The sequence below is a fragment of the Macaca thibetana genome, chromosome 10 (assembly GCF_024542745.1).
Source record: "Macaca thibetana thibetana isolate TM-01 chromosome 10, ASM2454274v1, whole genome shotgun sequence".
Taxonomy (NCBI): Eukaryota; Metazoa; Chordata; class Mammalia; order Primates; family Cercopithecidae; genus Macaca; species Macaca thibetana.
In genome coordinates, this window is record NC_065587.1 from 49,310,020 (window position 1) to 49,336,147 (window position 26,128).

Below are 26,128 nucleotides of genomic sequence, written 5' to 3' on the forward strand. Positions count from 1 at the left end.
TTCAGTGCCCAAACGGTAAACAAGCGTCCTCATGGTCTATTTAATGCCATGTTTTTCAAGTTTTTGTGCTTCTTGTTGACGGTTTCACTGTTTAAATGCCTCCCAAGCGCAGAGCTTCAGTGCCGGCTGGTGTTCCTCAGTCCAGGAAGTCTATGAAATGCCTTACGGAGAAAATGCGTGTTAGATGAGCTTCCTTCAGCCATGAGTTGTAGCGATGCTGGCTGTTGAGTTCAATGTTAATGAATCAAACATATCCTTTTTTTTTTTTTTTTTTTTTTGAGATGGAGTCTCACTCTGTCGCCAAGCTGGAGTGCAGTGGCATGATCTCGGCTCACTGTAACCTCCGCCTCCTGGGTTCAAGTGATTCTCTTGCCTCAGCCTCCCTAGTACCTGGGGTTATAGGCACTTGCCATCATGCCTGGCTAATGTTTATATTTTTAGTAGATATGGGGTTTCACTATGTTGGCTAGGCTGGTCTTGAACTCCTGACATCAGGTGATCCACCTGCCTCGGCCTCCCAGAGTGCTGGGATTACAGTCGTGAGCTACCATATCCGGCCAACAATAGCTATTAAACAAGGTGTCTTTAAACCGAAAGACACATACAAGGTTCTGTATTGCTGTGTTGATAAAACTGCTGTGACCAGAGGTTCACAGGAACCTAACCCAGTATCTCCCTTAGGAACAGTGGTTCAGCTTTTGCTGATTGAGTTTTATAGAACATAACTAATTTTTTTTTTTTGAGATAGAGTCTCACTCTGTTGCTCAGGCTAGAGTGCAGTGGCGCAATTTTGGCTCAATGCAACCTCCGCCTCCCCGGTTCAAGCAATTCTCCTGCCTGAGCCTCCTGAGTAGCTGAGACTACAGGCCTGTGCCACCATGCCCGGCTAATTTTTGTATTTTTAGTAGAGATGGGGTTTCATCATGTTGGCCAGGCTGGTCTCGAACTCCTGACCTCAAGTGATCTGCTTGCCTTGGCATCTAGAACATTACTACCTTGACTATTGAGAATCAACAGTCTATATGCATGTGTGTATTGATACGCACGTACATACGTATGCATGTATTTTTGTATCGGAAAATGGGATCTCTGCAACTAGCCTTGCTATTCCCTACGTCCTCGAGATTCTCTCTTTGGGCTCAATGGTTAGGATCCTGGTTTTGCTTTATGGCTTCTGCTTGGGCTGTGCCGTGGCTGCAGTTTGTGTTGGACAAGGCCTGGGTGGGGTGTGCTGGGAACGGGGGCAGGGACCAGCCCTGGGGCCAGCCACGAGTTGCGGACAAGACAGAAATCTCCAGGGAGGGAGCTGCCACTGGAGGCTCTGGTGACTTGACCAGTGGTGGGGTGGTGGCTCCAGCACTCTCCGTTAACCTGCTGGGGAGAGAAACCCAACAGGGTGGAGGAACCTGAAGCCCACAGGCCTTTGAGCCTCGTGAAGAGGCGTTTGCCTGACCTACACCATCTATTTAAAATACTTTGAAATTTGTTGTTGGTATTTCAAAACTGGGCAGTTTCCCATACAAATCCATGTTTTAGGGTTTTCTTAGAACTGGGCAATCTATGAGCGCGGCCCCCTCTTAGGGGAGGCACCTGTACTCCTGCCTCCCCGGTCCCTGCTGGGGCCGCTCATTCACTCTTGCCATTGGCCTTGTCTCCGTGGGGGTTTGAGATACAGGGGAGGGTTTTCAGATCTGTCTCCCTCAAGATTCTGCTCCTACCTTGTCACAGGCCATTCAGGAGGGACTTTGAGGGGTGCCATGCCCAGTGCCATGCCTTGGGCCAGCGGCTGGGCTTGTGCTGGGGGATGGTGTGTGGGATCAGGGCTCAGGACCAGACACTGCCCAGGTCTGCCGTGAGGCCCCTGAACAGTATCCCAGTCGGATGGGTGGGGCCCGGTGCTGCCCTCAGGTCTGGCCACTTCGTCCACAGCCCTGCAGAGCACGGCAGGAGCATGCCTCGGCCGAGAGCCTGATGGAGTGCATCCTGGAGAGCTTCGCCTTCCTCAATGCCGACTTCGCCCCAGATGAGCTATCCCTGTTTGGGGGCTCCCAGAGTCCCCGGTGAGTGCACCTCCTTCCAGCAGTAACCCAGTGGCCAGCACTCCCACTGGGTGACCCGAGCTCCACATTTCCTGCTGGCCTCCCGGTCTGTTTCTCCCACTCTCCTTGGCTCAGCTCTTGTCACTCTATCGTGCACCCCTCCCCACGCCATCCCTGCACATCCCCCACTTGGCTCAGAGCTGGTCCTCAGTGACCATGAAGTGGGTGAGATCATCCCAGCCTTGCCCTGAGCCTTCTGCTCCAAGGAATAAGCTTTTATTATTATTTTTTAAACCTTAAAAAATAACCACCGAGTATATAGAAGTTCTTTGAGGCCAGGCACAGTGGCTCACACCTGTCATCCCAGCTCTTTGGGAGGCTGAGGCAGGCGGATCACCAGAGGTCAGGAGTTCGAGACCAGCCTGGCCAACATGACGAAACCCCGTCTCTACTAAAAATACAAAAATTAGCCAGGCATGGTGGTGTGTGCCTGTAATCTCAGCTTCTTGGGAGGCTGAGGCAGAAGAATCGCTTGAACCCGGGAGGCGGAGGTTGCAGTGAGCCGAGATCGCACCACTGCACTCCAGCCTGGGTGAAAGTGAGACTGTCTCAAAAAAAAAAAAAAGAAGCTCTTTGCCCTCTAACCAAGGTGCAGCAGTACCCAGTGCCGTTCCCTCTGTCCCACCGCAGGGCCCACACCTCCCATGACAGCTTCCCTCGAGGCTACACAGCCTCACCTTCCCCACCCTCCGAGGGCTTCTGCATCCACATCTCACCACATGGAAGAGCGGAGGCTCAATTCCTTCTCGCCTCTCACAGTCCCATGGGCCAGTGTGGGATTTCGTGCCACACTCGCTTCTGCCCTTCTTGAGTAGTCGTGAGTGGGTCGGGCAGCAGGTCCAGCCTCTACCACGGAGCGGACTTGGTGTGAGGTGCTCTTGCCCACCATATTTCATGCACCCCTCATGGCCTTGAGTGTGGGGCTCCTGCCTCCCTTGACAGATGAGTCAGCTGAGCCTGGGGGAGGCAGGCTTGTCCAGCGCCACAGAGCTGGGATTAGTTGGAATTGTCTTCTACCTCCACGAGACATCCTGGAAGACGAATGCCCGCCCTGCCTTCCCCAGGCCCTGGGCCACACCGTCCAGCTCTGTTTTGAGTTGCTGCCGCCCTTTGCTCCTTTCCCCTTCCTCCTCGGTTGAACTCCCTGGGACCTGGAGTGGGCCTCCCTGACCTGGGGCTCTCTGGTAAGGGAGGGTTCCCCCTACCCTCAGAGGGAGCTGAACTGCTAACCGAATGGTCACCCAGTTCTCAATTCAACTCAGAAAGGACCGGCCCCTGCCCCCACCATCATCACTGAAAACGTCATCCAGGGAACTCACAGCCGGTGCCCCGGAGCTGGACGTGCTGCTGACGGTACACCTCCGAGTCTGCAAAGCTCTGCTGCAGGTGGCTGGGCTAGGGGACTTGTCAGGGAGGGCAGACGGGTTTGGAGTCCTCTTGGCAAAGGGCTCATCTTGAAGGTAGTGGGAAGCATCGTAAGGGGTGACAGACCCGCATCCTGGAAGCCCGTGAGACTGAGGCTGTTCCCCAGTGGAAGAGGCAGACCAGGGTCTGGGTGAATACTCCTGTGGCTCTTAGGCAGCCCAAGCCCTAAACCAAAGGCTGTGGTGGTGACTCTTTCATCTATAGATGCCAGAACCCTAATGCAAACTGGCTCAGCCAAGAGGAAAATGTATCGGCTCATGGCATTGAAAGCCTCAGAGGTAGGCTTCAGGCCTGGCTGGATGCACGGGTTCAAATGCTATCAGGACTAGGTCTCTCTCAGTTCTGCTTTGCAATGTAGGTTGGCTTCACTTTCAGGCAGGTTGGTCCTCCGTCTGGGGGCAAAGGTGGTCCCTGGCAGCCCAGCCTGCATCCCATTAGCTCAGCCACCTTGGTGAAAGGGGAATCCTCAGATGACAGTTAGGGAGCTGCCCCCAGGACAGAAGAGGTGGGCACAAGCAGGTGGGAGCCAGAGTCGTAACGGCTGCCCTCAGCGGGCATGCTCCATGCTAACCTGGAGCATTGTGGGCTGCTTCCCAGAAACTGGCCTCCCCTAATTTATCAAGGCTGGTCCAGGAATGCCTGCTGGAAGAAGTGGCAGAGCAAAAGCATGTTCTGGAGACACTTTCTGTCCTTGACTTTGAGAAGGTCGGCAAGGCAACATCCATCGAAGAGAGTAAGTCGCTGCCTACCACCCAGGGGCTGCATGTGTGAGTGGCGCGTGGGGACGGGATCAAAGCTCGGGGAGCCTCTTCTCCCTTCCTAAGAGCCAAAGTTAACCAGGGCCCAGAGTGGAGGCTGTGGCTGGGCTGGACTCAGAGATACACACTCTTTGCGGGGAGGTAAGGGAGGCAGGTCTTGGGGCTGCAGCATACTCTTCAGTCAGCTGTGTGACTCTATAGGCAAATGATTCATGTCTCTGAGCCTCTGCTTCCCTATCTGTATAGGAGGAGGGAACTGCATAGGATTCAGTGGGCTAAGCCTAGGCTACATTCAAGGTGCAGAATGTGCCCTCAAAGAGTAGCTGTGATCCCGCTGTGCCTCTGCCCCGTGGGACCTCCCCTCTCAGAAGGCCAGGTTCCTTGTCTGTAAGGAGAGGCTGGTGACAGCAGCCCCTCCCAGGTTGTTGTGGGGACTGCAGGTGGTGGCCCTGGTAAGATGCTTAGAGCCAAAGCTGCTCATGTGTCACATGGGAATGCAGGGAAGGGACCTCGCATCAAGCCACACCGTCCTCCCCACCCCCTCAGGTCCCAGTGGAGGGAAACCTTTGGGGTCCTTGTGACGTGCTCTCCCCGAGCCACCATTCAGTTTCTGAACGGGGGCTTTCAGTCATCCCACAGGCCTCGCGGAGGAAGGGGTGCCTGAAGCTGTGGAGAGGGTGCACAGGGCCTGGCAGAGTCCTGTCCTGCCCTGCCACGAAGCTGCTGAACCAGCTCAAGAAAACCTTCCTGTACAGAGTCAGAGGGAAATACCCGGGACAGCTGGAAATAGGTGGGTCCCTCCCACAGAAAAGCTGTATTGAGTCTCCAGGGCCTGCAGGGTGGCCACAGCTGGCCTCATTTCAGCCCTGTCTTCGCCTCTGAGTGTTTTCATGCCATCAGACGGAGGTGGTTTCTCAGCTTCAGTGCAAGTCGCCGCCCTTTCACTGGGCGAGAAGGGGCCTCCACCTGGGGCCTTCTGAGCAGTCTGTGGAGCCCTGAAGCTGCGTGCAAACCCTGATGGGCCAGTGTATTTTTATTTTCTTTTTCTTTTTTTTTTTTGAGATGATGTCTCACTCTGTGGCCCAGGCTGGAGTGCAGTGGCACAATCACGGCTCACTGCAACCTCACCTCCAGGGTTCAAGTGATTCTTCTGCCTCAGCCTCCTGAGTAGCCGGGATTACAGGTGCGCACCACCACGCTTGGCTAATTGTCTTTTTTTGTATTTTTAATAAAGACGGGGTTTCACCATATTGGCCAGGCTGGTCTCGAACTCCTGACTTTGTGATCCGCCTGCCTCAGCCTCCCAAAGTGCTGGGATTACAGGCATGAGCCACTGCGCCCGGCCGCTGGTGCATTTTTCTGGGGACAGATTCCATGCCTCCCACCAGAGCCTGACGGGGTAAAGAATGAACCTTATGGGAAGGGAGGCCTCTAGAAATGTGGGCTGGACTGTATTCTTCCCAGAATGCAGAGCCGTAGGGCCTTCTCTGGAGCAAGTGAAAGGTGATAGTCATGTTCCAAGCACCACCTGGGCTGCTGGTTGACGCATATTCCTAGGCCCTGCCTCGGGATTTAGATCCAGGTGTGGTGTGGGGCCCTGGGCATGGGGATGAACCCAACACGGTCTGACTCAGGGTGAGTCAGAGTCACAGTCCTGACTCCAGCTGGGCACACTCCTCCCCCATGGCACAGGAAGTGCAGTGAAGGACACCTGCCCTTGTGCCATCAGAAACCCTTTTATTTTTTTGATATGGAATATGGAGTTTCACTCATGTTGCCCAGGCTGGAGTGCAGTGGTGCAATCCTGGCTCACTACAACCTCCACCTCCCGGGTTCAAGCGATTCTCCTGCCTCAGCCTCCAGAGTAGCTGCGATTACAGGCATGTGCCACCGCACCCAGCTAATTTTGTATTTTCAGTAGAGACGGGGTTTCACCATGTTGGTCAGGCTGGTCTCGAACTCCTGACCTCAGATGATCCGCCCACCTCGGCCTCCCAAAGTGCTGGAGTTACAGGCGTGAGCCACTGTGCCCAGCCCAGAAAGCCTTTTAGCTGACCAGGCTACTCCCAGCTGAGAAGTGTGGAGGGTCGAGGTCTCAGTTTCTCCTGATGTGCTCTCCCCTTTGGCCAGTGTGCCGCAGGCTCCTGGAGCAGGTGGTCAGCTGTGGTGGGCTGCTCCCCGGAGCTGGGCTCCCCGAAGAACAGACCATCACCTGGTTCCAGTTTCACGGCTACCTGCAGAAGCAGAGTGTCTCCGACCTGGAGAAGCACTTCACCCAGCTCACCAAGGAAGGTAAGGCTGGGGTGGGTGGCTGTCATAGCAGAGGAATATCCACGGGGCCCTGTCACATGCAGTTTCTCAGGTTATAATTCGGAGCCACTACATCTATCCCCGCCAACTGTTCTTTTGGGAACCCCGATTTAATGAGATTCCGCATTCAGCCAATGGGGGCTGATATCAGCTCCAAGGGAAGTCAGCTTTAAAGAGCACGGAAGAGAGTTCAGAGCTGGGTAGGAGGGTGATCTTGGCTGGCCAGAGTCCCTGGAGTGTGGGCTGTGGTTTTATTAATTTTTGGAGCATATTTGATTCTGTGTTAAAAGGCCTTCCTGAAGATTCCAGGAGCTCCCTGGGAAACTAGTCCAGACTGGGCCTTGGTGATCATCCCGGTGGGTCTGGGATTTGTTCCTCTGTGGCTACTGGCAGCAGCCAAGCAAACTTGCAGCTGTCCTGCCAAACTCCCACTCAGGGGGCCCGGGCCCACCTCTTTTCTGTCTTCTAGTGACACTCATCGAGGAGCTTCACTGCGCAGGGCAGGCCAAGGCGGTCCGGAAGCTGCAGGGGAAGCGGCTGGCCCAGCTCCAGCCCCTGCCCCAGACTTTAAGAGCCTGGGCGCTGCTCCAGCTGGACGGCACTCCGAGGGTGTCCAGGGTGGCCAGCGCTCGCCTGGCGGGTGCAGTCAGGAACAGAAGCTTCCGGGAAAAGGTACGTTGTCCAGGGCAGGTGGCAGCCCCTGGCCACAGATGTGTGGGCACAGGTAAGCAGGTGTTCTCATGGAAAAGTACAAAGAAGTGAGTGCCAGGGGCTGCAGTGGCTGTGAGCTATTTTGATGGAGGGACCTGGGCTGCCACCTAACACACATGAATGCACCTTGCTGCTGCCAAAGCCAAACATCTGAGATGTCACTTTGCACGCTGAATGTTCTCCTCAGTGGTTTGTTTGTTTATTTTTTTGAGACAGAGTTCTGCTCTGTTGCCCAGGCTGGAGTATAGTGGCATGATCTTGCAACCTCCGCCTCCTGGATTCAAGCAATTCTCCTGCCTCAGCCTCCCGAGTAGCTGGGATTACAGGTGCCCATTACCATGCCAGGCTAATTTTTGTATTTTTGGTAGAGATGGGGTTTCACCATGTTGGCCAGGCTGGTCTCAAACTCCTGATCCTGTGATCTGCCCGCCTCGGTCTCCCAAAGTGCTGGGATTACAGGCGTGAGCCACTGCGCCCAGCCTTTCTTAGTGTTTTGATAGTCATCCTTATTTACTTTCAATTAATATTCGTGGCTACCTGGTAATGGGTCATTGTGTTCAGTCCATTTGAAAACCAAGAGAATGGACCTCTCTGCCTTTTCACTCTTGGCCTGTGACTACTGTATGTTTAAGCCGCGACACTCTGAGGGGTTCAGGAAGGGTGACATCAAGGGCATAGTCTACACTGCTGGTCTCAGCTCCAGACTGGAGAGGAAATCTCCAGTTACGTTGCCAATAGCCCTTCTTGGAGCCCATCCGCCTACTTTGTGGTTGTTTTAAACTCTTTATTTGGAGACTTTTGAACTTGCAAAAGTAGGCAGAGCAATATAATGAATCTACCTGCACCCATAACCCAAGCCCAACCACCATCAATTCATGGCCAATCCTGCCCCTTCTCCCTCCACTTCCCTGTATCACTTTGAAGCAACCTGAGGCATCCTATTTGACCTTAAATAGTTAACTATATGTGTCAAAAGGTTAAGAATTCTTTCAAAAATCACAACTCTAATACCATTACCTTATCTAAAAAATTAACCATGAATTTCTTTGTATCATACATCTTATGTTCAAATTTCCAAGCCTCAAACATCCTGTTTTTTGCTAAACTAGGATCTACATAAGGACACACATTGTGATTGGCTGATGGTTTTCAATTTCCACTTAATCTAAAGGCTTTTTCTCCATTTCTTTTTCTGCTTGCAATTAACTTGACAGTCCCAGGTTGTTCTAGACTATCTAGACTTTGCTGCTTGCAGGAAGTTTAATGGTAGTTTAATATATTTCTCTGTTTTCTGTAGTTCCTGAAAACTAGTAGTTGGTTGGCTTCCAGGATCCATTGAAGTCAGGTGTATTTTTTTTTTGGGTTTGGGGGTATGGGGGTATCTTTTCATACTGTAAACAAGGCCTCCATGGCCAGATGTGGTGGCTCACGCCTGTAGTCCCAAAACTTTGGGAGGCCGAGGCAGGTGGATCACTTGAGTTCAGGAGTTCGACACCAGCCTGGCCAACATAGTGAAACCCCATCTCTACTAAAAATATAAAACAATTAGCCAAGAGTGGCAGTGCATGCCTGTAGTCTCAGCTACTCGGGAGGCTGAGGCATGAGAATTGTCTGAACCTGGGAAGCAGAGGCTGCAGTGAGCCGAGATTGTGCTACTGTACCCCAGCTTGGACAATGAAGTGAGACTCTGTCTCCAAAAAAAAAAAAAGCCCTTCGTCTTCATGTGACAGACTTGAGAGAGTAGGAAACACTGAGGTGGGGGCCAACCCAGTGACAGATCACTTGCCCTCAGGTGAGGGTGCTGAGGAGGGAGTGGGCTGCCATGACCTGGCACCCCGGGATTAGAGGCAGTGGGTAGTGTGACATTTCCATACTGATATGGCCTGACAGCCTCCACCAGTGCCCTGTGTAGGAGGAGCGGGAGAACCCGATCCTACTCCCAGTCTCCCTGTCTTCCCAAAGCAGCAGACACTTCGGAGAGCCACCTGCAGATGGGCCCCCCCACCGCCCCACCCGTGCAGTTGAAGGTGCAGCCACTCGACTGAGTGAGCACAAACCCACTCCTGGGTTTCCCTTTGCAGCCGCAGATGCTGGACTCCCCTGCGGGCCGGGCACAACCCCGTGTGCTTTCTAACAAACCCTACAGCAACGCATGAAACAAGTGCCAGCTTTGTTTTCAGCTGAGTCAAGTTAGGCCCAAAGACATGAACTGATGTGGCCATGGGCGTGAGACTGAAGAGGGCAGGGTCACCGCTGAGACTGGACAGGGGGGCTGAGGGGAATAGGCAGGTTTCCCTCTGGCCTGAGGCAGCAGCGCTGCCCGTTTTCAGCTGCAGAGGGCGATGCACATGGTATGATCAGTTCTTCTGTTGCTCTGAGCTGGGCATCTGATGTCTCTCAGTCAGCATTTTATAGACAGCAGTTTCAGAATGCACTTCTGGAATATTACTAGACAAAAGGAGTTTTCTTCATTGTATTAGCCCTGGGACCAGTTTTTAGGGATAAATTAAACACCACAGTATAGCTCTTGTGACTGTGTACACCTGGCCCAAAGATGGACTGATCCTGTCCTGAACGTTGTTTAGAGAAAGATGGGCACAGCGTGCCTTACTGTCGGCACCTGGCGGTTGATGGACCCGGAACCATGGACTCCACTCCTGCTCACCCCTCCATTCACAGACTCCTTACTCTCCCCAGGCTGTGCTCTTCTACACCAACGCCCTGGCAGAGAACGATGCAAGGCTCCAGCAGGCCGCGTGCCTGGCGCTCAAACAGCTCAAGGTGAGACGTTTCTCCATTAGTGGCTGACAGAGAAGCCTGCTTGTGGTTAGGGTTAAGGTTAGTTAACTTTAAAATGATTTCACTGGGGCCGGGCCATGGTGGCTCACGCCTACAATCCCAGCAGTTTGGGAGGCCGAGGTGGGCAGATCACCTGAGGTCAGGAGTTCGAGACCAGCCTGGCCAACATGGCAAAACCCATACACACAAAATTAGCTAGGTGTGGTGGCACATGCCTGTAGTCCCAGCTACTCGGGACTTGAACCCGGGAGGCGGAGGTTGCAGTGAGCTGAGATCGTGCCACTGCGCTCCAGCCTGGGCGACAAAGCAAGACCCCATCTCAAAAAAAAAAAAAAAAAAAAAAAAAAAAGTATAAAATACAGAGATAGAAAAGAAAGTTATCCATCATCCTAGAATGTAGCAGAAGCAACGGCTGACATTTTGGTATGCTTCTTTTAAAAGTTTGTGGGTATGCGTGAGCATTTAAAATTGTTGATCCAAACATAGTTTAAAAACAGTCAACAAAACAAGAACATTTTGTGTTAGACTGGCAGCACTTTAGAATTCTTTATTTGTGGTTTTTTTTTGGGGGGTCTTTTTTTTTTCACTTTAGAATTCTGTATGAAGGGGCTATCAAGTATACACCTTAATTTAACCTACTCACCCGCTGTCATAGGAAATAGTTTTCTTTATCCAATTTTTATCATAAAGCATGTCATTGTGATCATGTTTGTGCATAAAGCTTTAAAAACATAGAGTTCTGAATTATTTCCTTAGGCTAGACCCAATTCTAGGGCCAGAGAATATGAGCATTTTTGAGACTCTTGATACAACCCACACATAGATCCCATGGATGTGAGGGGATGCCCGCTTTCCCTTAGCCTCACCTGCATTTGGAATTGCACAGCTGCTAGATGAAAGATAGTTCAATACAGATTGAACTCACTCATCCCATTCTTTCTGGGATGAATCAACAGGAAATTCTAAGAGGAGAAGCTGGTTAGGATCAGAAAACCAGCAAGGGCCGGGTGTCCAGTAGAGGGCGCTGCAGCGCATGCTGGTCCTTGGCCCGCAGGAGCAACCCGCGCCGGGGGCATGTGCCAGAGTCGGGCATACTGGCACAGGCTGCCCTGGAGAGTAGGGTAAAGAGAGCATGGGGGAGGCAGGAAGGTCCAGAAAGCAGCAGGTCTCCTCCTTTTCAATTCTAGCCTTTCAGCAGGCATCCAGGAAGACGAGTTCTGCCAACAGCCTGACTCCCTAGCAGGTGTCAGAGCTGAAGAGGCGAGACACTTCCACAGTTCAGAGGTGCCTCTCATGCACCTGAGGCCACCTAAAAAACCTGGAAGCCTGGAGAAAAAGAAGGGGCTGAGGCCCCAGAGACCACGCTAGGGCTGGCCCTGCAGGGCCGCTAAGTGGACTCTACTTGCTGTTGAGAAGGCCCCCAAAGGATTCTTTTTCTCCTAATCTCGAATAGGGCATTGAAAGCATCGACCAGATTGCCAGCCTGTGCCAGTCTGACCTGGAGGCCGTGCGGGCGGCAGCCCGGGAAACCACACTCTCGTTCGGTAAAGTGGCACAATCTGTGCAGTGCAACGGAGTTCCTGGGGCCCTCAGAACCTGCGAGAGGCCACACCCAGCTCTCCCAGCAGGCAGAACAGCTCTGGGGTACCCGGGATGGGCACTGTTAGCAGCCCTGGCACAGAGCCAACCTTCACCCTTTGTAGCATCCTGCCAGGGCTGGGTGGCAGGGAGTGTTCGCTATCTTCTTAGACTTTATGACCTTTGGGATAGAAGCCAGAGGCAAGGCAGGGTTCCGATTCAGCAGGACATCCTAGAGTTAAAGGCAAGGCCCCCCAGGCCATGTGAGTCACCAGGTGGGGGCTCCCGCACATACTCCCTCCCCTGCCGCTTTGCAGAGACCACCGAGACCCACAGTCACTAAGCACTAGGGCCACCTTGGCCCATGAGAGTCGGAAGTGCCAAGGCAGGATCCAATCTGGTGACAGGTCCCTTTGCTATTTCAGGTGAAAACGGACGGTTAGCTTTTGAGAAGATGGACAAGCTCTGCTCAGAACAAAGAGAAGTCTTTTGCCAGGAGGCAGATGTTGAAATCACAATATTTTAAAAAATCCTGGTCGTTGAGCACAAATCTCACATCGGTTTTTTGCCGCTGCCCGGCTTGGACGTAGCCTGCGCGCTGGGTAATGGTGCTGTGCACTCCTCCAGGAGTGTGAGCTGTCCAGAGCGCTGCCTGAGGCTCCGGCCACTGACCCAGCCCCAGGGCATGGGCTGGTCTTTTGTACAGAAGCAGAAAAAAGCAAGGCAGGGGCTGCCAGGCCTCAGTGGAGCGCTCGACTTCTGGCTGCGGGTCTGTGTGACCTTCCCAGAGATGCAGAGCTGAGCTGCACTAGGTGGCCACCTACAAAAGGGCCAAGGCCAGGCAAGTCGAGGCCCTAAATAAAAGGCTCCAAGACAAGTGTGTAGAACTCCAGGCCTCCCTGCCGGTCAGCTGCTTGGCACTTCTGGGTCAACAGGCGCTGGGATGCAGCAGGCTGGCAGGTGGCTGGCCCTGTTAATGCAAGACTGCTCAGGTCATTTCAGCAGCAGCCAGGTGTCACCTTGGTGAGCTGGGGAAGGCGGGAAGGCACAAAGCCAGGGTTTCTACATGCACACTCTCAGCCTGACCTGCAGCCAGAGTGCCGGTGGAACTCCCAGACAGCGGCTGGTGGACTGAGAACCTCATTTTCCCCCTGTTCGGCAGCACAAACGGAAGAAGCCACCACATCAGCCCAGGAGCCCTGAGTAGCACGGGCAGCAGGGCCACTCACTTTGGCCATCCGCACCCAAATGCAATCAAGCCAGCTTCGGAAGCTACCCTAGGGTCTCGTCAATAAACCGTTACAGAAGCCATCAACTGGCCTGAAGAAAGAGTTCACTGAAGAACACACTGTTTTAAAGAAAGAAAATTAGTTTCCTATTTAAGTCTTAAAAAAAGCAAACCATGTCCTGAGATGTCTGTGTTAATAGTGCAGACAGAACCTAGGGTTTGAGGTTGCTGTAGCAATGGCATTGGAGAACTTTAACTTGAACATTCTCATCGATACTTCCTGTACATATTTTGTGCTTTTTGGTTTAACTTAGTATTTATTTGCCTTGTTCATATGTTCCATTTTCTGAAATTTCAATTAAACTATTTTAATTGGTGTTTCACTTTTTACCCAAAAGAGTAGACAGCGGTTGTTTCCCCAAACACCTGCCAGTGGGGAGGTCACCCCCGTGGTCTTGTGGTGCGCTGTGGGGACACTTAAAGGAGGGCGGCCTCAGGCAGCGGCTCTGGTAAACGCTGTCTCCAGGCTTCTCTGCGTGCTCTCGAAGGCTCCAGGCGTGCTCTCCCCTATATGGGCACTCTGTGGCACAGCCTTTGCCCTTTTGCCCCATCTGATTTCTGGCAAACCCCCTCCTCTTTTTTTAAGCATCAGCAGTACCCACTTAGAGCAGGGGTCCTCAACCCCCAGGCCACGGACCGGTACCGGTCTGAGGCCTGTTAGGAACTGGGCTGCATGGCAGGAGGTGAGTGGCCGGCGAGCAAGCATTACTGCCTGAGCTCCACCTCCTGTTAGATCAGCTGCAGCATCAGGTTCTCATAGGAGCGCGAACCCTATTGTGAACTGCATGTGTTATTGTGAACTGCCTGTGCGAGAGATCAGCTTGCAAGCTCCTTATGATAATCTGATGCCTGATGATCTGAGGTGGAAGTTTCTATCCCAAAACCATGCCTCACCACCCCCAGGCCTGTGGAAAAATTGTCTTCCATGGAACCGGTCCCTGGGTGCCGAAAAGGTTGGGGACCATTGCCCTAGAGCGTTCTCTTCTTGAAAGCTTAGGGGCCCTTTTTTATACCTGAAACAGTGGGAGCAACACTGACATCTGCAGCCCTAGGCCCCTGCGGGTCCACATGACCACAGCCTGTCCTTTTCCCAGTCTCATGAGCCTGGGCCTGCAGCCAGCTTTGAAACAGTCGAAGAACCTTGGAGGGTACCGGGGAACTCTTTGTACTATTTTGGCAACATTCTGCAAGTCCAAAATTACTTCAAAACGAAAAGTCAAAAAAATCACTTTGGGGGAAATTTTTACATTGTTTAATTTTGTACACAAATGAAAAACTGTACTATTTTTTTATCTTATTTTTAAGTCAACTCTATATCAAATGGACTTTACGTACTGAGATGCGGTAACCATTGTGTCTTACAGGTAATTGGGTAAGGGACATGGTTTTGAGATTACAACTCAAAACACTGTTCTTCAAACAACACTGATAAGTTTGTTAAGTTATCCAAGGGCCCTCTACATGGAAAGCGTGGGTTTGGGAAGGAAGTGGGCTGAGGCCTAAGGTGTTCAGTAAGCTCACCCTCAAGGAAAGCGCTCCAGCCTGAGGGCGCTGGCAACGCGGGGATGCTGAGGTTAATTCTTAGAAGTGGAAAACTCTAACCCCAGCTGATTGACAACATCTGTTTCACATCAGCAGGGATGGAAAGAAACAGGAGTTGCTCATCCTGGTTTAGCTCAATTAAGCAAAGAAAAAAAAATGGGAAGCACCCCAAATTCACGTTCTTTAGAAAAAAAACTTTATTGTTGCAGCTAAAACGCAAACCCATCATGAATATGGCAAGTTGGAAAACTGTACAGTCTGACAGTTCTGTGAGGTCACAGAAGACCCTGAGACACGCCCCCCCACCCACCCGGTCATGCAGCCACGTATCCACACACACCTGAAAAGGTATTATACCAAAACACCTTGCTTTTTTTGTTTTATTTTTGTAAAAATGGTTTATTCCATGGCCATTGTAAAAAATAATGACCTGATGAGTAAATATTGGCTTAAGGCATATAGCAGAGCAGCTCGCTACCTCTCTAACATACGTGTAACAAGGTGGAGAGCCAGCTGCTCTCCGAGGATAGGAGGTTAAACCAGTACGTCCATTTTGAAATGCTACTATATATACACACCCAAACTACTACATACATATACAGGACTTAAAAACAACAAGCCCAGCTCAGAATGCTTACAGCCTGGCACCTAAGCCTTATCCACACCTCACCACAGCTCTATGGGGTGATGCCTCGAATGTTCCCACGACAGAATTTCTCTGTACTGGCTTCTACCACGAGAAAGGCAAAATGTGAAAATGCTGGCAAGAGAGTAGCTCGGGAGCTACAGCTGCCGTGTTTTTCTTGTTAAAAAGCCACTTAATGTGGAGGTCTTCAGTTCCCTTTGCAGGAAGAGTCGTGAGCACCATCAGGCCCCACAGGGTTCAAGGGTGGGGCAGACGCGCCTCTCTCGGCAAGGTGAACCCGGACGGAGACGGCGGCAGGCTGCCTAAAGGACCGTCACCCAGGCTGTTTCAAGAAGTGTGGTTTCCAGCAGTTGCCTCTCTTCCAAATCACAGTCTGCTCAAGAAGAGTGCTGACTTGGAATGGCGGAGGCTGATCCCAAAGGTGGGGGGCGGGGGGTGTCCCTGCTTGCCTAAATCATGTCCAGAGCGTGAGGTGTGAATATGGCTTCCCATACCCTTGGAATGTCTGAGTTACAGCGAGACCCTGCTGCACCAGGACAGGCCGGGTCTCACCAGGAAGTCACTAGAGTGTCAGGCCAGGAATGAGGCAAATGCCTATTCCTGGAAAACTGCACCCTATTGCTGAGTGACAACGACTTCAGCAACAGGCTTAGGAACCACAGCCATGTAATGATCAGGTCATGCACAGGCAGGTTGGACTTGGACATGGGGCACATTAGTAAGCAGAGATCAAAGTTTCTCATTTCAAGCACATATTTTTCATCAGGACACAAGAAGACCTTACATGCATTCTAGTACACATGGGGGAGCAGTGATTGAGAACTAGATCTAGCAGATAACAGGGAGGAGAATAAGCGGGATAAAGTAATCTCACGTCATGTTTCTTATTAAATACCCACGTGTTCATTATATATTATAGCATTGTTCTATCTTCTCACGTTACCCACAATATCACTAAATAACGACTGCCTTACAACCGTCCTCCTTCCCAGTACTGGTCTGACGCAGCAGGCCCATGGCAAAGTCTTCCATTCCCAGTACTACCTGAGGATTTATTATTGTACTTTTTGATAAAGCCCTTGATGCAAGGCTGACATCAAAAATTTTTAATACATTATTGGTTCAAGAAAATGCTAGTGCACTATGGACACCTTTGGGGAAAAATTGTTTAAATAAATATGGAGTGGAGAGTTGCTCCCTGCGAGTCGAGGGGGCTGTTGGTGTACCACCTGCCTGGGATGCTCCAGGAGGGAGCCCTGGGTGGGGCGAGCCTCCAGACAGGTGCAGGCCCCCTCCCTCTGCGCCGCCAGCATGGTACTCTTTCACTCTCCTCAAAAAAATGGCTTGTGGATTTGGTACTCAAAGTGGAAGGGGCAAAAAGTAAAAGGATGAGGGGTGAGACACACATCCGGGGAAGATGGGTTTTAGTGCAGAACCAACGTCCGTCCGGGGCCCGGCTCTCTACGCGGTCCGGCGGCCCTTACCTACCGCGGCATGCCTGCTAGTCGGGCGTGGGCTCTGCGGGCAGAGGCGGACAGTGGGTGGAGGTGGAGTGGAGGAGGGTCAGGCTATGTGTTGCTGTTGAACAGGAACTGGAATGAAACCAAACAGTTCAGATGAGCCCAGACCCGCACCCGCAGAGCTGTCGCCTCATGCACGACCCCGGCCACACCCCCCGGCAACTTCAACCTCCGAGGGAGCAAAGGGGGTTTTGGTTTTATTTTTTACAGTAGCCCCTTCTCCCCAAAAATCACCCCCAAGGAAAAAATTGTTTGCATTTTGCAAAACCATCTGATGTACTCAGATGGCCACCTGAAAAGAGGTAAAATATTTAAAACGATGAAAAAGTCTCAGGAGGTCAATTCCATGGCCAGAGCTCTGAGGCTAGTCCTCTCTTCCCCTTACTTAACAGCAACACACGTCTAACGTGTGGATTTCTGCTGAAATGGCACTTCTCCCAATGAGGTGGAGCCCACTCCTCTGAATTAACAGAGGGCTGACATGCTGAGGGCCACCCTGTGGTGACCTCTGACCCCCAGGGAGAGGCCTCGAGGACACTCTTTTATGGGAATGGGGTGATGAGGGCTGGTACATGAGCAAGATGGCTGTCACAGGAGGGAGCAATGGAGAAAGGACAATGGACACCCTGAGCAGAAGCAGAGGCAGGTTCTGTTTCTCTAGGCGGCCTTGTGTTGCTGTTCTTACAGTGGGAAAGCTCAAAGACCCTGTCCTGGCTCAGTGTGCACACAGCTGAGGGGGGCTTGAGCGCAAGAGCGTCCTAACCCTCTTCTCCAAGGGAGTTTACATTCGTAAAAGTTTGGGATTCCTTCCCTGGGAAATCAAATATAAATTATATAGCTAATTACATCACCTAAGGGTACGAGAAAGTTTCATTAAGTGCCTAGTTTGTTTTTTTCCCAGAAATAACAAAAAGCTGCTTTTTATAAAGGTTAAAAACAACAATGTGTTGTAATTCTATTTTTTTCCAAAAACAAAGGAATAAAAAAAAGAGAGAGAGAGAGAGAGACAGACGTATTTGGCATTTTCTCTACTTACTCCTGAATAGGTTAAGGCCCTGAGATTAGACTCTTATATTCTTGGGACCAGAGGGCTCCTTAAAACCCCAGTGCATCGATCCTTAATTCTCGTTAGCCCTTCCACAGTTCCAGACTTTAAAAACCTTTGATCTGTTTCTTCTGAGACTGGCTCAGATGCGCCACAGAACTGAATCCTACCATCGGGCTAGCGGCCAGTGCTCTCTGCACATGAGCATCTCGCCAGCGCGTCTGTCAGTGGAAACATACCCTGTAGCAGAGGTACGCGCCGGCCGTGAGGACCGTAGCCACACACATGTTGACCAGGAAGGGCTTCCAGTGACTCAGTGCATGGTCCTCCTCCTTCTTAGGCGGTGACGGCTCCCCTTTGGCTAGGGAGGCAGCCTGGGCACCTCGAAGACTTCCCCCCACGACCCGACTTCTAACTTCAGTGTCTTGACTCATGCTGAGGAATCAGAGGGGCAGAGATGGTTTACTCACTTTGGAGAAAGTGAATGGCAAGGATGCTGCTATTGTGGCAGGAATTCTGGGAAAAAACAAGCCACGTGTAGACAGAGTAGGGTGATGTTAACCTTCCAGCGAGCCAGCCCCTCTTCTTGGCGGGAGGGCCAGGCCAGGGCCCACAACAGCCTGAAGTCCACTTGTCACCCCCTCCCCCAGGTACTTCAGACAGCACCCACAGCCAGGGTAGGGTTCACAAGGTGCCTGGGCGATTGGGCACTGTGAGGATTTATCTGGCTGGAGGATCCACTGGTGTACACACTATTGTATGACTTGCCTTCTCATTTACTGCAATTGCAATGTCTGGCCACATCAGTACACCCAGATCTCATTCTTTAAGAGCTATAGAATATCCCAACACCGGGAGAGAATGTAATTGATCAGGTCCCTGGTTATATCATTGGCCTGTCTCTTAATTTTTCACTACTACAAGCAATGCGACAACAAACACAACTACCTATACACATCTTTACATGCTTATTTTGAGAGTCGCTGCAGGGTAAATTTCTCCATGTATACAACTGCTGGATCAAGTATGCACACGTCTTAAAACTTCCCTCCGGAAAGCAGGTACCAAGGGCACGGCCGGCAGTCATCTCCAGCTGGAACTAACACCTGCTCGTTCTGCAAGCTTTCTGTGCACGGCCACCTACTGCAAGCAGCCTTTCCTGACCACCTCAGTGGACACCTCTATCACATCACTGTCCATGGGCTCCCACCAAAATATGCTTTGGGTCTGCCTTTTTCCCAACAAGATGATCTAGAACACAGACCAGGGGACATGTTCTAGTTAACTCAGTATACCACACATATCAATAGGTACTCAATAATGGTTGTTAACCTGCAAGGAAGTAAAATGGGATTTAATCAAGACAACATAAAAAAGGTTACAGTCCCCAAAGGACCACTATGGGGACTGAGGGCACATGGTCAAGCCTGGACATCACATTTCAGGACTGTCCGGAAGCCTGGGGGAGGGTGCTATCATCAGGGGGCAGAAAAATGCTACTCGGTGGCACCGAGCCCCTCATTCCAACAAGCACCACAAGGTGGCACTAGAAGCCCACAGAAGTGGCTCATGTCCTGCGGCCACCCTGTGCCCAATACCGGGCCTCCCGCAGTCAGGAGTGGAGTGGCTGTGGTCCACACGCCCTGTTCCCCAAGGATGCGGAAGCACTGCTTGCCAACAGGAGGCTGCGTCCACAGGGTTTCAGTACCAGTGTGTGTTTCTAGAACAGAAGGTCATCTCCCCTCAACCCAACAAGCCGGGACCCAATCATATTACCTTTCCATGCTGTAGGGTGCGGCATTTAAGGGGCTTCCTGTTTCTTCCTTGATGGGGCAGTCTTTATCCTCCTGGGTCTCATCCTTCACCCACTGGTGATTTGGGAAGAACTCCCTGCATTTCCCATTGTGTGGCTCCAGGATTCGTTTGGGTGGCCGGGGAGGTGGGGGGACGTGCTCGGGTGGGGGCTCCAGGTCCTCGTGGGAAAGCTCCTTCCACTGATCCTTGAAAGAGCAGCAAGAGGAAGTCCTATTAGTGTTCGCGTCGGCTGGCTTGTCAGGAAGTCCCCTTGCGTGAGCAGAGGTGGCGGCTTGGCGAGGGGCTCTCGGCCTCTCGGGGCTGCAGCCATGTACTTGGAAGATGAAATCTTTTGAAAATAAAGTCTCTTCTTCCTATCGATGCTCTCTGTGAGCACTTCAAAGGCACAAAGTGCAACATGGTGAACATTTTGACAACTTTCTAGCTATTTTAAACATGAAGGGTAGCTATTTCCCCTGACACCAGACGGTGTTTGAACTTTTACAACTGACAGCCTCCTTCAAAGACAAAAAAGTTAAAATGGTCACACCTGGATTCAAACAAAGGCAATGCTGACCTGCACAGAGGAGTCCCCCATGATGAATTTGGCACCTTCGATCACAGCCAAGTAGGAGAAGCGCAGCTGGTCTGCTGTCTGGATCAGCCCCATCCGAAACTTCCTCATTTCTAACAGCACTTTCTTGATATCAACGGAAGAAGGGTCTTTCCTCTTGTCCATCTGAAAGCCAGAGAGAAGACATAAGTCAGCCAGGTCCAGTTCTCAAGGGCAATGTGACTAACACAGGTAGATGTCTGTCCCCTCCCAATCTCATGCTGAAATGTGATCCCCAGTGTTGGAGGTGGGGCTGGGTGGGAGGTGTCTGGGTCAGGGGGGCAGGTCCCTCATGAAAGGCTTGGTGCCCTCCCTGAGGCAATGCATTCACAAGAGATCTGGTTGTTAAGAGTCGGGACCTGCCCATCTCTTGCTCCTGCTCCCCTTCGCCTTCCACCATGACCGGAAGCTCCCTGAGGTCTCCCCAGAAGCCGAACAGGTGCTGGCGCCATGCTTGTACAGCCTGCAGAACCGGGAGCCAGTTAAACCTCTTTTCTTTATAAATGACCGAGTCTCAGGTACGCCTTTATTAGTAACGCAAAAACAGACTAACACAGTGAGTCTCTGTATTTTGGAAGAGGAGTGCTTCAGTTTCTATTTAGGAAAAAACATCACAGCAGAGCAGGTGGAGGAGCTCCCCAGGGTGCCCGCAAGGGCCTCCTTACCAGCAAGAGGCAGGTATCAGCCAGACAGAAGGTCCCAGACCTGCCGATACCCGCACTGCAGTGCACCACGACGGGCCCATGCTCCGGGCTGAGTGACCCTGACTCTCGGACTTTGAAAAGAAAGTTCAAGAATGAGGCTGGCGATTCGGGGACTCCAAAGTCAGGCCATGTGGTATAGTGGAAATGTAAGATCTCTCGAGTTTCTTGGGTCTGAAAGAGAAAAATACTCACGATGATTCTAAGAGAATCATCTGTACAGAAATCACTAATTCCAAGTACACACAGAATCACCTTCCACTCATTGACCTCTAAGAGGAACATTAATTCTCAGACTTTCTCTCCCAGCGTCCACACACCCAGTCAACAAATACCACGCCCTGGGGCCAGGCCCTGGGCTTGACACTGAACCTGCAGGGTGCACCTGCTTAGACTTCACGTCCCTTCCGACTGACGAGTCCCCTCACCTCTTTTCTCTTTTCTCCCTATCACTTCTACTGTCTACATGGTCACAACTGGTTTCTCTCTGTTTCATGAGTCACAGTGATGCTGCGTGGCCACCCATAAAATCCTGTCATGAAGCCCTGCAAGGCCTCCCATGAAAAAGTGAACAAGGAACAGCAGGTGAGGCACTGGCTCTGGGCAACTTTCAGACGGGGCTTCAAGATGATCTGGAGGTTTCAGAGGATTGTCACTTTAGAGAAAAAAGTAACAGACTTGGTCTCCAAAGACTGGTGACTCTAAGGTGTGGCTCAACACTCAGCTGACGAGGTAGTCAAGGCGAACGACATCAGCCCATGAACCGAGCCTGGGTGCTGGCACTGCGCTCTCCCACCAGCTGCTCCAGGCAGGCACTCCCATCCATTTTCCTGAGGAGGAGGTGGACATTTGGAGGCAGAGAGTCCACGCTCAAAGCCTGCTGCAGACACTTTTGAAAGGTGGACCCCAGCCCTTGTCCCAGAGTGTCTCTTCCCCTGGCTGAGTCTGCCCCACAGGAACAGAAACAACGGCCTGGGGTCTGTTTCCAGCTCTGCTCCTTCCTTGAGGCTTCCGGCAGCTGTGATCAAAAGGCAGCCCTCACTAGGGGGAGTGCCCAACATCTTCAGTGACCTAAGAGCTCATAGTAAATGGGAACCAACCACTTGGTAAGCAATGCCCTGAGAGGGAAAGGGCTCCGGAAGTGAAAGTCTCCTAACATGGGCCCAGGAAGACAGCCACAGACAGGAACCATACCAGCCTGGAGGGTTTCCCTGTGGCCTAGTGCCAGGGCCACCTGGAGAGCAGCTGATGGCAGAAGGATTCAGGCCAGAGATCTGCTCATGATGTCTTCCTTCACTTGACGAATGTCCACACTATGCCAACCATGTGCCAGTTACCGTGCCACGGAGGTGGGGGCAAAGATACCACCTCACCCTCACTGAGCTCATGGCAGAGTTACTAGGACCTCCCCCAACTCCGCTGGGATGAAAATAATACATATTTAACCCTGCCCCAGCCATTAACTACACTAGTAAATAATATTTAATATTTATTAAATATTAAATACAGTATCTTGCACAGAACAAGGAGAAATTTGTGTATGTTAGGATAATTGCTAGAATCATACTAGGCAATTCCATCATTCTTTCCTCTCTAGAAAATGGTATCCATATAACCTTAATGACATTAAAGAAAAAGAAATATTTCTTCTATTTGGGGCGTGCAGGTGAGTGGGGAAGAAAAGGACTTAAAATGTATTTTAAAAAATTAATATTATTATTTTGAGACAGAATCTCGCTCTGTCGCCCAGGCTGGAGCACAGTGGCATGATCTTGGCTCAATGCAACCTCCACCTCCCAGGTTCAAGCAATTCTCTGCCTCAGCCTCTCGAGTACCTGGGATTACAGGCGCCCGCCACCACGCCCGGCTAATTTTTTTGTGTGTGTTTTTAGTAGAGACAGGGTTTCACCATCTTGGCCAGGCTGGTCTTGAACTCCTGGCCTCGTGATCCACCTGCCTCGGCCTCCCAAAGTGCTGGGATTACAGGAGTGAGCCACTGCGCCTGGCCGTTAAAATGTATTTTAAAACTGAGTAAGAAGCAAGCATGCCAAACTCAAGTTTTCTTTTAATCCTTGAAGGTGTGGGTTACCGCCCACTGATACCCTCCCTCACACCTGCCCACATCTTTCACAAGGAATTCACTCCAGCCTTGTGCTAGAACAGACAGCCATGGCTGAGAAAAGCCTTTTAAAAACAAAGTCTGTTGGAGCAAACAGATCCTAACATCAAAACCTCTGAGCTGGCTGTATTCATTCTGCCAAGCAAAAAGCACACAGCTCTTCTGCTCTGTTGAAATTCAGTTTCCCTCAACAAGCAAAGAGTTCCCCAGAAGTCACTCTTAATGTCAGGTTTGCAAACGCTAAAAAGCATTTTTTTAAAAGTCTACTGCATAAATCCTCTAGCACATTCCAACATGCTGCCTGTGTTACTCCGAGAATCTTCCAGAAAGCGCCTCCATCCACTGTACTCAGAGCCCCTCTGCCCTACCAGGGCTATGGCAGGACTGCTGACTCTGGAGCGGTCACCACCAGAGGGCAGAAAGCACTCGAAGCAGCTGCACTGCTACCATCCTCAGGAGCCAGGCAGCCTGAACCCCTTCCCTACTTCCTGGTAACCTGTGCTAAATTCTAGATCTTACTTTCACTATTCTTTTTTTTTTTTTGAGACAGGGTCTTGCTCTGTCACCCAGGCTGGAGTACAGTGGTGCAAGTATAGCTCACTGCAGCCTTGAACTCCTGGGCATGAGCAATCCTCCTACCTCAGCCTCCTGAGTAGCTGGACTATAGGGGAGTACCACTATGTCTGGCTAATTGTTTTTTTTTTTTTTTGTAGAGACGGGGGTCTCGCTATGTTGCCCAGGCTGGTCTTGAACTACTGGCCTCGAGAGTAATCCTCCTGGCCTCAGCCTCCCCAAGTGCTGGGATTAAAGACATGAGCCACCACAGCTGGTTTACATCAACTATGAAATGAATGGCAGGAACCATGATGATTAAAAAGTAGTGCTTGAGAAGGGGAGGCATGGGGTCACCCAGAAGCAGATCCCTCCCCACCCACACAGCCCTGGAGCCCCAGTCCACATGGTCTCCCTACAGCTCCATCTTCCCTTCAGACAAAGCCCGTGCTACACACCCACAGTAACTGCTAACCCTTCCCACACAGGACCTCCCAGAACCCTGGCAAAACCTGCGTTTGACAGAAGAGGAAACGGAGACACCGTGACGAGCTGGTAAGGTGGGACCAGGATTCCACCCCAGTTAGGTTCCAGAGGTTGGTGGCTTGCCATCTTCACTGGCGCCCCCAGGTGCTGCCTCGCACTCCCTCCACTGTTCCCCAGAATGAAACGAACACCTCCAAGTTACGGATCCAGGGGAATTATTCTGAAGCCCCAGGAGCAGAGCCTTCAGTGGTGGTGCTGCTTACCACAATGCCTTGCCATGTCCCAAGACCAACTTTTACCAAGCAAGTAGCTGGTGTTATAAACTCTTCCCACAACAAATAAACCCAATACCAGGCCTAGAAAACTTCCACTAGCTATAAAACTGGAGTGAGACCCCAGACCCCTTCTTCCCTCTCTTCAGACTCAAAGACTGAGGACCACAAAGAAGGCAGCATGCTCCGCTGGGACCTGCAGACTGCTGCTTCGGTCCCTCTGCAGCTGCACAAGCAGGAACCAGTCTTTTGGGTCAGAAACTCTCCTTTCCCTAAGAACCGGTGTTAACTGTTGTTAAAGGTCAGAGAGAGCACTGTGGTTTCCACCCTTCCTGGGCATTCCTGGGCACTTGGTAGGTGCACAAGTAAGCTCCGCTCACCTCAGTGCCAAAACCACATCTTGCTCGGGGTACACAAAAGCCAGGAACACTGGCAGGAGGTAATATCACCCAAGGGATAAAGGAAGAGGCATCTGAACCAGTAGCCGCCTGAAGTGCTGAAGTGCGTGCCATACTCACTGTAAGGTTTTCCAATTCTAGCTGTCGCACTGTATAATATGATTTGATATCTTCAGAGATCAATGTTAATTTCAAGTTTGTGTCTTCAAAGATCATTTCTTTTTCTTCTTTTTGTGGCCAGTACTGTGCGCATTTTAACTGGGGGAACAAATAACAGTGAATTATTGTGAGCAACCATTTTCCTATGGCAGGAGGCCTGGAGCACATCCCACAAGCTTCATGATAACCCAAAGACCTGGGGTTTTCTGAACATGGAAGCCATGGTCAGCACAGATGCCTGCTTCATGGGGAGATGGGGGTGAGGGCACGAAGCTGCTGACTGGGGCAGGTTGTGCAGACAGGGCTCAGACTTCCAAACCCATCAGCTCCCTGCTCAAACACGGCAATGGGGTCCTGCAGGGCTCTGACGCTTTCTCACAGTCTATGAGGTGAAGCCAGATTGTACAAAAGGCTTTGAAACTCCTCTATGTAGCCATTTCAAACATTACACAGGACCTGATCAGGCTGCTGGCATAGAATGTAGGTGCTTTACTCTGCACAGAAAACTCACAGGCAATTAAAAATAAAACTGGGAGAGACGGCAGGTGAGGCCCTTTGGAAAGGCTGAACGGTTGTCACCAAATGCAGACTCCCTTTCAGAGAAGGCTTGGAGACGGGCTCCCCAGGGCTTGCCCTTTCATTCTGGTTTGGTTCAGTTCATTCAGAAAAATACTTTTGATGTTCTATTTTTATAATCTGAGACACTATTTGATGTTCTCGATTTAAATGTAGCTTGTTAAATTTTTCTTTAAAACAAGCAAATTTATGAAAATTTGGTTTCATTTAGGGTCTAAGACAAAAACGGACTCGAATTTAGTGACATTTACTGAATCTGCCTCAGTTATGCAAACGTTTCTGCTCATGGATAACTGTTGTGGACAAAAATGGCAGATCAACAGGGGCAGAGCTACCGGGTCAGCCTGACCATGTGCCTGGACATAGGGAAGCTCAAAGCCCTTATGATTTTCAGCGGAAGAAATGTCAGCGTGTGTCAACAGCTCTTTGGCAAATGACACTTGCAGTTCACGTGCACTGACCCACTCAATACCTCCTCTGGGGCAAAGGATGGTGTGGGTGAAGGGAACCACTTCAGGGCCAGCTGTCTGTGAGGAGAGACTGCTGTACCCAGCAGTGACAAGGTGGGCCACGGAGGAGGGCTGAGGGGGAAATGTTACAGACAGGCAGCAGGAATTCAGAAGAGGGAAATGTTTCAGGTCAGCCAAAGTTACAGGAAAGAAAGATCAGAGAAAGCTCTATGCAAGAGGCAGGTTTTGAAAGATGACTAGGATTTCCTAGGCAGTGACTGCAAATAA

General features: G+C 51.1%; 2 protein-coding genes across 8 annotated transcripts in view; one reads left to right on the forward strand and one right to left on the reverse strand.

The window, feature by feature from the left end:
• Positions 1-13,305, forward strand: part of RIPOR3 (RIPOR family member 3) — a 105,264-nt gene extending 91,959 nt beyond the window's left edge. For 5 of the 7 annotated variants that reach the window (XM_050807438.1, XM_050807435.1, XM_050807439.1 and 2 more), the window contains 8 exons: positions 1,930-2,060; positions 3,362-3,485; positions 4,122-4,257; positions 4,911-5,072; positions 6,413-6,574; positions 7,062-7,264; positions 10,001-10,084; positions 11,556-12,192. In XM_050807438.1, the coding sequence (XP_050663395.1) occupies positions 1,930-2,060; positions 3,362-3,485; positions 4,122-4,257; positions 4,911-5,072; positions 6,413-6,574; positions 7,062-7,264; positions 10,001-10,084; positions 11,556-12,023 (1,470 nt within the window). In that variant the 3' untranslated portion in view covers positions 12,024-12,192. Of the gene's footprint in view, positions 1-1,929; positions 2,061-3,361; positions 3,486-4,121; positions 4,258-4,910; positions 5,073-6,412; positions 6,575-7,061; positions 7,265-10,000; positions 10,085-11,555 lie in introns of all 7 variants that reach the window. The other 2 variants (XM_050807441.1, XM_050807440.1) reach the window with 1 other exon arrangement.
• A 1,583-nt stretch (positions 13,306-14,888) lies between these two features.
• The window catches only part of PTPN1 (protein tyrosine phosphatase non-receptor type 1), a 74,066-nt gene continuing 62,826 nt past the window's right edge, over positions 14,889-26,128 (reverse strand). Inside the window, exons 5-10 of the mRNA XM_050807474.1 lie at positions 24,777-24,914; positions 20,794-21,003; positions 20,093-20,254; positions 19,498-19,721; positions 17,961-18,156; positions 14,889-16,748 (exon numbers count right to left, since the gene is read on the reverse strand). Of these exons, the coding sequence (XP_050663431.1) occupies positions 16,725-16,748; positions 17,961-18,156; positions 19,498-19,721; positions 20,093-20,254; positions 20,794-21,003; positions 24,777-24,914 (954 nt within the window). The 3' untranslated portion in view covers positions 14,889-16,724. The remainder of the gene's footprint in view (positions 16,749-17,960; positions 18,157-19,497; positions 19,722-20,092; positions 20,255-20,793; positions 21,004-24,776; positions 24,915-26,128) is intronic.